This window comes from Phragmites australis, chromosome 4, assembly GCF_958298935.1.
Source record: "Phragmites australis chromosome 4, lpPhrAust1.1, whole genome shotgun sequence".
Classification (NCBI taxonomy): domain Eukaryota; kingdom Viridiplantae; phylum Streptophyta; class Magnoliopsida; order Poales; family Poaceae; genus Phragmites; species Phragmites australis.
Window position 1 is genome coordinate 2,155,272 of NC_084924.1, and position 11,949 is coordinate 2,167,220.

Consider the following 11,949-nt stretch of genomic DNA (forward strand, 5'->3'; position numbering starts at 1 on the left):
TGTGATTTTTAAAGGGGACTATTCATAGATTCGGATCTTACGCAATTACGGATAGATTGCATCAGCAACAGGCGCACTGGATACTTCCAGATGGGAGTGGTATAGATATCCTACGCACCACAACATTATTAAATCGCAGCCACTTCTCTCCTATTCATTTTCCGTGCCGCAAAAGGTAAAAGCAGTAATCGCAATTCACAAGAGGGAAAAAACAGTAAATTATTGACCATAATAAATTACAAGGAGAGAATGCCACTCACGTCAACATTATGTGAATTACGCTACTCGTCAGTACTATGATACAGTTCAAATCTGATGTCGAATAAGTACATGGGCAAACTGATCTCATTGGACCGCGAGGCCATGGTACAAAATCTGAGGCAACTCAAATGTGGTCATCTTATAGTTCCAAAACTTGAGATTTGAGGTCGATTCCGTTGAATATAAATGTTCCCCGCAACGGCACAAACTGCTTGGTGACCAGCTGGAAGATGGGTAAAAAAGAATAATATTCAGGAATAATACTTATTTCGTTTCCATATACATGTCCATTCTAGCTTATGTCCAAGCATATGTCATCCTATGATTTCAAGATGAACTTTTACCATTTTCTCTAATGTTGTTGGGTAAAATGTAAAATCGTAGAATGATATATATTTAGGATTGGATGGAATAATGTGTAAGGGGAACAAAAAATGCACAATCAAGTGCTTATCCCTCTAATAATTTCAGCCAAGAGTACTTAACATACCTTAATTACTTCTTGGGAAGCGACTCCACCAATAAAGGCAGCCACGGGATGGATCTCCACGCCCCCAAACCGGCACATCTCAGTTATCAGGTCTTCAGATAAGGATGCTCCGTTCAAACCCATATCACTTAGCACTGAAGCGGCAACTGTCTTCAGCCTAGGGATATCCTCATCAAACTCACTATCGAAACTAGTGCATAATCAGTATTATAAAAAACAGAATCATCTCTCTACAGGAGTGAGATGATTGTTCACCAAAAGCAAATAAACATTTTCTCATGTACCTGTCGAAGATTCCAGGTAGTCTATTATAGTTGGCAGCCAATCGATCAACAGCACGCAGTAGAACATAGAAGTTCATTGCATAACTGCAGGGACACATTTTATTATCATTAGAGAAGCAATTTCACTGAAAAAATATCTAAACCATGGGCTACTTATTTCAATAGAAAATAGTTCATACACAATATTCAAAGCCAGTATTTATGGGATAATGAACATATGACTTCCAAACAAAATGCTCTGCTTTGGAAGTCCGCAATCAGGTCCATGAAAGCATCTATATTACAGGCATTTGCATTACGATTCTGCATAGTTTCAAGAACTATTCTTTTTTATCTTTGAAGAAATGCTAACACCGCAATATCCTAGAAATCTAGAATTGCCTAGATTTAGGGTGATGCATAGATAAAACAAAGTGATGATTTACCAGGAAGTGTATGTCACACTAGTTTAACTAACAACATTGCAGAAAATGTAATATAAGTAGTAAAATGAAATCTGGAACATGTATAGCATTTCTTTTACATTAACTAAACAAAACACAATATGTAAAGGCATGAACCAGCAAAATCAGAGTAATGGATGCTGACCTATAGTCTTCATCGGTGAAGTACCTTTGAACCTCAGAGAGAATGGGAGAGCTAAATTCCTCCTCGATACTACGATATCTACAGACCTAGACATTGGAAATTATTCAGCATGGATGACAAAACCCGATTAAAATGATAATTTTTGGGTATCTATTCACACTATTAATCGGTTACAACTTATAAATTAACATCAAGCCACCGATAGATGCAACACACAAGAAAAATGAACAAAAGGTGTCCCATTATGAAAAAATTTAAAGCACGTGAATTCCATTGCACATATCTTAAAAGTTGTGCCTCTTTCACACTACAGTACTAATTTTTTGTTCTTCTGAAACAAGTGAGCAAGCAGCAATCTGTACATCATGTAAATAAAATCAGCTTTATCCAATATTCCAATTTATCATTATGGCATGGATAACAAAAACACTACAGCCATCACAAAAATGAATTGGTTGCCACAGTTGAGCGCATCATGCAATAAGATGTGCAGTTGCAATCATAAATAGAAGCTACAAAACATGTCAGCTGAAGAAAGCAGCTTACCCTGAGTTTTCTAGCATTTTTACAGAAAGTTTTGATATATGCCCTTGAGATAGAATCTGGATCTCTACCAATCCGCTTCAAGATATACTTTACACGATGCTCCATGGCAAGACAGTCAAGTTCAGCCTTAGCTTGGTAAATCTTTTGTAGGCTTACATAATACCTGTAAAGGTCATGAAAGAGAAACATTAGAATATACACATGATAGAAGAAAATGGTCATGATAGCAGCAGAAATTGAATCTGGAGATGGTAGCAAAGGTGGATGGCCACTGTAAGACACTTACTCAGTAAGTGACGTCATATCAGGAATTGTTCCCTCGAGAGGCAGTTCACCATTGCCCTCATTTGCAACAAATTCCTGTAGATAGTGAGAGAGAAAGCAATGCAAGTTTGAGACAACATGGAAAACATGCTAAGAAAAGAAGTCTGTTGTTTAAGGCACCTCAACTATATTGGGGGCCTGAGATTTTAGCGCAAATGAAGCTAGGACTCAAGTTTGTAAGTTCACAAACTAAAGGTAGAACTTGGCCTAAGCAATTTCATTGCATATTTTTTAGACACCTTAAGTACATCAATTGCCTGAAATTTTGGCACAAACTCAGCTAAAAGATACCGAGAAAAGAACTTTCAGATCTCATTTTAACAATAGCAAGGGAGGTCACATAATAGATTGGTGACAAATGAATCAGCATTCAGCCATAAGGAGGCCACAAACTTTAAGCATAGTATGTTAACTATTATGGCCTGACCTATTATAGCATATAAAAGAAGTCATCATTCAATACATCTGAATAATAATACGATAGCTACCTTCAAAGCAGCCACTAAAATCCAGAAATCTGATGAAGATGAATTGACTTCTGCAGAGTTATCATCGAGTATCTGACGGATCTCATTACCTAGCAGAGATCAATCGTGAGTTAGAACTTGCAAGATTGAACAGTTGCATGTGCCATTTTGTATGAGCCAAGATGAGTGAACTTTGTGCATCATTGGCTGTGAGAATATTAAACTATACAAAAGATTTGGGAAATAAGACTATTTAGATTAAATCCACAACTTACGATTATGAAAGCCGTACATAATTATTGTCTAAATAATATAACTAGAAATATTCCCCACAAATTTCAAGTATTAATCTAAACCATTGCAGACAGCCCTATACCCACCATTTTCTTCATGCTATCTAGTGTGCAAGCATCAACTGGGTTATGTGTTACTAGCAATCCAAGTGGGACCACCATTATACAGTTCGCAAAATAAGCATGTGATTGTGAATATCATGCCATATGTTTGCAACAGAAACAAGTGGCATGTTATAATTAGTGGCATGTTATAATTAGAACACAATATATACAAACACTGTGTCACAAATCAATATTGTAATCATGGTCATTAAGTATCTAGAAAGTTCAGAGAGAATACACACATCAAGCCACAAACTGAGCTCAGATATTGCTATTGATCGTGCCTCAATGTAACAGTGTGCTATCGTCCATCAACCACCAAAACCACTTATATGTTATACCAAGATCTTACATCAAACATCCAACAAAAATAAAGTCTGGATGGAGATGCTCAAAATCCGATTCATGTAAACCCACAAATTCCAGCTGATATTTGATAAAGAAAGCTGGACAAGGTAATTAGTGAAGGTGCTCAGCTTGATAGCACTTTGCATGCTAAGATTCAGAAAACATGTGAAACCATTATTGACTCAAATGCAGACAATATTTGCCCATACCAACCTAAGCTTAGGATCCAGCACTTGGGTGGCACCACTAGGTCTAGTTCATTAATTATGCAAAGAAGAGTTGTACGATAAGTCTGTAACTTCGTGCTAATTCAGGTAAATTTGCCTCATGCTTTTTGTGAAGGTAAAAAAGCAGATTAAATTACCCTGGTATAACGACATGTAAAATTAACTTACTGATTCCTGGAGTGACAGAGACTTTATATGAAGATTCCACAGCTTCTTTGTAATTTTCTTCATCTACATTTAGCATATGGGCTCGAATTAGGTCCTGTTTAAAACAGCATTTTAGTCAGTGCGTGGACAGTCTAAAAGCTGCATATTAACAGTTTATTTAGACGTTTACTTGATGGCCAACAGTCCTGAAAGTATGTACCTTAAACTCTTTTTTCTCTTGCCTAGTTGAAGGCAAGCAACCATCATGTGCATCTGCCCATTTTTCGGCAAGCCTCACAAGGATAACAATGTATGGAGTATGCTTGTGCACAACAGGATCTTTATCATTTATGTCAACTGATTTTGCAAATCTGAAAAACATAAGTTTCAACAGTAACAGTGACTTTCTGTACAATGAGAAAGTTATCAAACACATTGTTCTGTGCAAAATGAAGGTACGAATATAATCTTACTGCTTGAGTTCAGTCCATGGATTGTGAAGTCTCAGATCATCCAAGAAATGGTCCGGTTTTGATTCTATGACACTGTGTTCCTGGCCAAAAAGTTTTAAAAAAAATGTCAACCTTCCAAAAAGATGCTTTTGTTATGACTTCCCCTCAATATGGTTAGCTCATATGTAATAGGTGGCATGACCAGAACTGTCAAAAACGGTAACAAGCCACAGACAACAAGGCTCAGGTGGCAAGGCCTCATACGCAACTACGTGTTGAATGATTAAGCATTCAAAATAGTCAGGTCTTCCTAACTGTGACCGTGATGTCATGATAATTAGTTATGTGGACAGGTTAAACTAATTTGCAGGGTGTAAGTATATCGAAGTACCTTGACGCTGACCCTGACCAAACCAGTTAGACCATATGAACGTGCAGCAACCAACAAGATATCTGCTTTCCTGCAGATATCATCTAGCTTCAGTAAAGAACTCTCTGGAAGCTGCAGCATAGAAGAAAAAACATTGTATTAAAAAATATGTTGAGAGCTATACTTCATACAGATGTTTTGCCAGCAAATACTCTAAAATGGAGAGTAAGGAACTCTACTAGCACCAGTGAAAATAAAAGCCTTAGGGAATGGTCGAACTGTGGTGTTGCTAACAGACCAAAATTATTACTAAAAAACAAACTAGAAAATGATATTGCCAATATTTGCTTCCCACCAGTGAGCCATCAGTTGTAGGCACAGCCAAATATGCAATGGGGAAGTTATATTTTGAACTACAAAACCTAGCAGCCAGTCAATCATTGAGGAGACGTATAAAAAAAGTACTGATTTAATGCAAAAGTCTCGGCTCCACATATGCACTTAACAGGGAAGCTATGCATTAAGTTAATGTGTATAATCTTGACAGAGCAATTACTGGCTTGGTCCAAAGCCATACTACTGACAAAGCACCGTGTGTCTGCAGAATGACCATAAAAATATATAACTACTGACCACAACTGTTGCACAAGGTAGAAGATTGAACTTTCTCAGAAGCAAAAAGGCTGTAATGCAGCGATACTAATTCAGAGCAAAAGAACTTTAAAAAGTGAATAGACAATGCAGCAAATGAGTTCTGGCATGCCAATAATTTTAAAGCTATCAAGTACATAGTAGAGACATCACATCCAAAGTGTATCAATAAGAATCACTCATACACGATTAAATCATGATTTAAAATCTGACTTTGCACGAACAGGCGGTTGGGAAGCAAAGTTTTTTTTTTCGGTAGCTTCAATAAAACAAGGTTCAGAAGAAACTGATCGAATAATCAATCATTGAGGAACAAAGTAATGCGTTATTTACTATCTTATCATTTGATTTACACATGCTATATAACACCAGCAGTCATCCACAACGGTCCACAGGTTTGGTGCCTTAGAAAGGTCATCACAAGTGTAGAATTTTCATAATTTACAACACAAAGAGATTCACTTGTTCCTCAAAGTATAAACTTTCTAACAGAAATTTAGATATAACAGTTATGATTATCGGGAGCATTACTGTGAGTCTATAAACCTTCTAATACTCCTTTTATTGATTTTCATCTTCCGAACATTTTCGTTTCATGTAAAGCATAAGTATTCATGCACCCAAAAGTTTTGGCTACATAGAAAAGCACCAGAAGACTAATCATGCTTTTTGCAATCTATCATGAGAGTAGACTAAAGAGCACACCTGAGTTGCAATGACAACAGTGAACTGGGAAAAGAAGGAAGGATTAGTATCTATCAAAGTCGCTGGAGACTCTTCAACAAACTTGGCTTTGACAGCATCATTCAGCTCTTGTAGGAAAGAACATATGGATTTAGCTCTTGGTTGTCCCAAGCATCTTTCATCCACTGCATGAAAATATAAGGTACCCAAATATGAGTTCCATCGTTTTTGTGGGAATGAATTCAGAAGAACATGAAGAATCACATAGCACAGAAATTACACAAAAAATTATTCCCCAGATCAGATGCTTCGACTTTGAAGCCATCAACAACAGTGACACTTCCTATTCCTCCAAGCACAAGATTCTTCAGCGCTTCTGTTCCAGTTGGACCGCAATTAAGCAAGCATACGCTAGCCTTCTCCAGTGCAATCTGTCCTTGATCACCCCATATCCTGTACTTTGTAGTTAACAAACAACAGGTAGCTTTCAATATCTGGGTATGCTATCTGCTTGTGTAGGGAGTAAAGTAAGCAAAGAATAATAAGCATATCTACCTATTCGAAAGCACAGGCTAAATGACACAGAATGGGTTTCCTTAATTCGATAAAAACAATGCTTGCGTCATGAATGACTATTTCCTATGCCCTAATCGACCCAGAAGAATTTTGCAACAAAGAACCAGGAAATTTTGCCGTTGGCCAATGACTAATTGATAAGTGTGGTAGGTAATGTTGAATCATTGTCTGTAAATAGTTTAATTTCAAAGTCATGCTTACTCTCTGATCATCAAGATCAGTCGAAGGGTCAAACCATGCAGATTAAAAGAGGGGCAAACTAGAGATAACAGCTGTGATGGCAACCAAAAACCATCGACCTAGACAAAGATCATCTTATGAGCAATACTTTTAGTCACTAAGGGTTTATCATCTCAACTTAGTAGGGAAGCGGGGTTCTGGGATTTGCGTTGACCAAAGTGCTGTGTAGCATAGCTACAAAAGTAACGGACAGCTAATAACTTAATATGGAGTTGTAGCTTAGGCAATGGAACCAGAAGTACCCAATTCCGCTAAGTCAGTTGCTCAGCAAAAATCAGTAAATCGCTACCAGACTACACCTTCCCATCGGAATTCCATGTATTACCTACCACTGTGGACTTAAGGCGCACCTAAAAAGCTGCAAAAAAATCTATCGGACTAAGAGATCAGCCTAGCAATAACTAAATCATTGTCCAACAACGTGTAAGCAACCCAAGCTCCAATGCAAGGCCTGAAGAGAAGCCTCGTAGCCCCAACACAAGCCCACCTGCGTTAGAGAGAATCCCCCAATTTTAGAGCACCCATCGGCCGAATCACAACAGGACCCTAAACCCTAGTTGGGACAGACACAACGCATCTACACGGAATCAAAACTGGATCCCGCGAACGGAATTACGTCTCAGCAGAACCCCAAACCCTAGGATCGAACGACGATGCGCGCTCGAAACGACGGAATCTACCCATCGATCACGCGGAGACGGGAGGAAGCGAGGGAAAGCACAGATGCGCGTCGAAGGGTTTACCTGAGCTGGCGATCGTACTTGGTCTTGGGCTCGGCGGCGGCCATGGCTGCGTAGCGGAGCGGAGGCTGCCTGCGCGCTCTTTTTTCTCTGTGGTGTGTGGGGTTTTTGCCCCGCCCCTCCACCCCGGCGACGAATATAGCGGAAGAGAGGTGAAAACGGATCGGATTCGAACGGCATATCTACGTATTGTTTCGGAGTCGCAGCGGCTACTGTATTCCTACAGGATTCGAATACAGATTGCCATGAGTTAGAGTCGAGCTAGATACGGACTAAAATAGTTAGATAATAAGCGCATACATGGCTGTGCAATCAATGGGTAGCTGGAGAGAAATCATGACTATTAGCGTTAAGACTGCGTGGGTGTTATCTTCGTTCTGCCATCAATCATTTTTTGATAAATTTTCGTGAGTTTATATACATAGCTAAAATCTCATTTAAATAGGGCTGTATGGGTGTCATCCTCGTTCCAAAACCATTAATCATCTTTTTTAAGATAATCTTTATGAGTTTATATGTATAGTTAAAATCTCACTTAAAGTATTATCAACGGTCACTATTATTTTTCAGAAAGTGATGAAAGTCTAAAAAAAAGTCTAAATGGATATATATAAATGCAAGATATGTAGATCACAAGATTTAGTTATAAGTAAAAGAAACCAAGAGCTATTTATATTTCTATGCAAGTAAGAGGTATACGTATTTAGATTTAGGGCAAAAATCTAAAATTAGACAATATATGTGACCGTATTTACTAAAATAAACAACATATCATCGTATTTATAATTTTAGCGTTCGTATTCGGCACTTCATTTACCAAAAATTAATTTTCGGTACATCGTACCTCAAAAATATCATATTCGACACACGGTGTGCCGAATATACCACTGTAGCACCGTATTAGACATACGGTGTGCTGAAAATAGATTACAGTGCCATATCACACACTGACCTGCCATGAACAGTGTCGCGTATGAACAGTAACGTCAGCGCGTTTAAATTTCGCTTTTCCTCTTCTTCAAAATGGTGGTCTTCTGTTACTCCAGAAATTTTAATTTTTTTTTTACATCTTCCATAATCTATGTGCACCTCATTTTAATTGTATTCACTGAAAAATCCTTTGTATATTTTAAACTAAAATTCTTTAAAAAAAACTACTTTTATAACTTGTAACAATTGTCAGTGTCTTAAATAAATTCCAAAAATCTAAAAAAATTCACTAATATTATTCTTATATGATGAAATAATTTTTAAAATTATTCTGAACCCTAGGTTATATGATGAAAAAGTGAGTTCCTTTGTAATGCTCTATTTATATAACAAATTGGTTATATGATGAAAAAGTGAGTTCCTTTGTAATACAAATGAATGGAGCATTACAAATGAACTCATTTTTTCATCATATAATCTAGGGCTCGGAATAATTTTAAAAATTAGTCTATCACATAAGAAGAATATTAATAAATTTTTCTAGATTTTTGAGAATTTATTTGAGACACTAACAATTGTTACAATTTATAAAAGTAGTTTTTTTTTAGAATTTTAGTTTAAAATATACAAAGTATTTTTCAGTGAATCAAATTAAAGTAGGTTGCACAAGGATTATGGAATACGAAAAAAAAAGTTTTAAAATTTTTAAAGTAACAGAAAACCACCGTTTTGAAAAGAGGGAAAACAAAATTTAGACGCGCTGATGTTATTGTTCATGCGTGATACTGTTCAAATTCAGCATACCGAATATGGCACTGTAGCCCATTTTCGTTACACCGTGTGCCGAATACGGTGCTACAGTGCCATATTTGGCACATCGTGTGCCGAATATGGTATTTTCGGGGTACGGTGTACCGAAAATTAATTTTTGGTAAATAAAGTACCGAATACGAACGCTAAAATTGTAAATACGATGATATGTTGTCTATTTCGGTAAATACGGTCACGTATATTATCTAATTTTGAATTTTGCCTGGACTTAGAAATGCTACATATTCATCAGGTGAGCATAATATGGCAAGCAGTAGATAGTAGAGTAATTTAAAATATTACATTATATATATATAGATAGAATCTATAGTACATACATATAACACACTAGCAAAAATAACAACAGACTAAATAGTATTGGTCCGGCTAGAGGTAATAGGCTCAGTGAAATGCAGATAATCCGAGTAGGATGTCTCAGATTATTCGGTGTAGAAAATTAGATAATTCATATTTACCGAATTTTTTAATACCATATATATATAAATTCAAATCCATATCAAAGTATCAACATCCGTATCTATATAGATAACTAAAAGGGTTCATCGTACCTACATATATATCTGTATCCATATAAATCAGATCGGAAACTATACGCTCCACTTTTACCCTATAACGGAACAATAGATAGCTACTATCCTTTGCTTACCGTAGAAGCAATAGAATTTTTTATTTTTTAAAAATATTTTAAGATTATATATCCATTTGAAAAATAATAAAGTCTATTCCACCGTAGTCTGAGTAAGAACAAAGTCTTACCTGTTAAACAAGAGAGACTTTACAGGTCCCGACTGTCAGTGAATTTAATAATCAAATAGAGTAAGATCTCATCCGTTTAACGGGCAAGAACTTCATGGTTACGACGCCACGCAGGTCTACCCAAAAGTTCATTCTCATTCAGCTGAGAGAAGAGAAGAGGAGATGGGAGAGAGATTTGTGCGGCGAAGTTCTGCTGGAAAAAAGAGGTAATTTTTTCTATTTTTTAACAAACCCAGTAGGATAATAACTAGTGCTAAGTTTTGACATAGGTTAGATATTAGATCTAGGTTAGGTTTTGTTTTACAAACCTAGTAGGATAATCACTGGACATAGGTTAAAATGTAGATATAGTTTTAAAATTAGGGTTAGATATAGTTCAGTAATTAGATCATATATATATATATATATATATATATATATATTAGCAATTAGATATAATATATATTTAGACATATGTTAGGTATTAGATGTAAGGTTTAAATATACTATAATCATAATTGATATGATAGATGTAGGATTTAAATATTTTTGATATAGCAAATTATGAATATGTTGTTGCAATATAGATTACATGTTAGCTATATTTGTAATGAATTTTGCATTATAAATGTAGTTAATATGATTCTTTATGTTCTGTCGCAATAATGATATAGTTTTGTCGATAGTTGTCAGGTATGTCGGATATATGGCAGTTTATAAATTTTTTTACAGGAACAATGAAATTTTATATGGTCCAGAAGGGGTAGTATTGTTCGTGTTTAAGTAAATAGATAAGAGTATATCTAGACCAATGCACAAAAGTGTCAGACACTTATATGTCTAGTTGATACGAGGTTTCAAAATAGACCTCGAGGTTTAAGAGATAACCATTAATATTGTGGGCAACCGTTTCAAAGAAGATGTGTAATAGGAGTTGTTCCTGATTTATGAAGATGGAGTGTGGAAGAAATACCTGCAAGATATTATGCACAGAAGTTGACATCCTATGTTACTTGTACAATGGAAGAATAAGTAGGCAATTAGGGAGATACATAGTGTAGGGTACGTATAAAAGGAGGGTGATGCGGAAGAGTATGACGAAGATGTCAATCCGGATGGTGCACATTCATCGGATTATCCGACTGAATCGACTGGTGGGGCAGACAAGGGGGAACGAATCCATTCTCTAGTTGAACAGATGGAGCGAAATGATCTTCAGGCTGATAAAACTCCCGAGTTTGATATCTCGGATGATGAGGATGATATCCGGTTCCTACGAACTGGAACAATCCAAACTTCAACAACCTTATGGTGAATAAGGGAATCAAGTTGCCTGAGAGTATACGTAGAATGAGATAACCCAATGTGCTAGGTATCCTACTAGTTAAACCGTGAAGGATGTTGTGACTCAATGGGCAATCTCGCTTCGACGACAGTTTCATGTTGTCAAGTCAAGCAAAAAGAATATGATGTGAAGTGCGTGAATGAGGGTTGCCCGTAGCGAGTGCACGGCTTCAAAGAAAAGTGGGTTGACTATTGAAAGGTATCGATTGTGGTCGATCACACTTGAATGATGGATGAACTTGAGTCCAGCCACAATAACATCACTTTAGCCTTTGTCGCCAATGTGATATACGCCTAGATTGTGAACAACCTAAAC

The 11,949-nt window shown here is 36.6% G+C and overlaps 1 protein-coding gene across 3 annotated transcripts; it reads right to left on the bottom strand.

The window, feature by feature from the left end:
- Window positions 1-206: 206 nt before the first annotated feature.
- Window positions 207-8,053, bottom strand: LOC133915138 (NEDD8-activating enzyme E1 regulatory subunit AXR1-like). Of its 3 annotated transcripts, none has more exons than XM_062358167.1 (14): window positions 7,797-8,053; window positions 6,518-6,690; window positions 6,259-6,422; window positions 4,924-5,034; window positions 4,554-4,633; window positions 4,301-4,451; window positions 4,102-4,195; window positions 2,982-3,070; window positions 2,456-2,529; window positions 2,170-2,332; window positions 1,624-1,709; window positions 1,036-1,119; window positions 752-941; window positions 207-484 (listed from the first exon to the last, which is right to left on the bottom strand). In XM_062358167.1, the coding sequence occupies exons 1-14, from the start codon at window positions 7,838-7,840 to the stop codon at window positions 401-403; spliced, it is 1,587 nt and encodes a 528-aa protein (XP_062214151.1). In that variant the 5' UTR covers window positions 7,841-8,053; the 3' UTR covers window positions 207-400. The 3 variants fall into 3 exon arrangements, with proteins under 3 accessions (XP_062214151.1, XP_062214154.1, XP_062214152.1); XM_062358170.1 differs by having other exon boundaries at window positions 752-908; window positions 7,797-8,049; XM_062358168.1 differs by having other exon boundaries at window positions 752-932; window positions 7,797-8,034.
- Window positions 8,054-11,949: the final 3,896 nt, after the last annotated feature.

Bases quoted from the DNA above. Each gene is read 5' to 3' on its own strand.
- LOC133915138 (XM_062358167.1), bottom strand. From the start codon at position 7,840: ATGGCCGCCGCCGAGCCCAAGACCAAGTACGATCGCCAGCTCAG. The intron at 4,634-4,923 runs GTACTTCGATAT...CTTTTTGGCCAG, and splicing joins TGGTCAGGGTCAGCGTCAAG to GAACACAGTGTCATAGAATC. The intron at 2,333-2,455 runs GTAAGTGTCTTA...TGACCTTTACAG, and splicing joins GATATGACGTCACTTACTGA to GTATTATGTAAGCCTACAAA.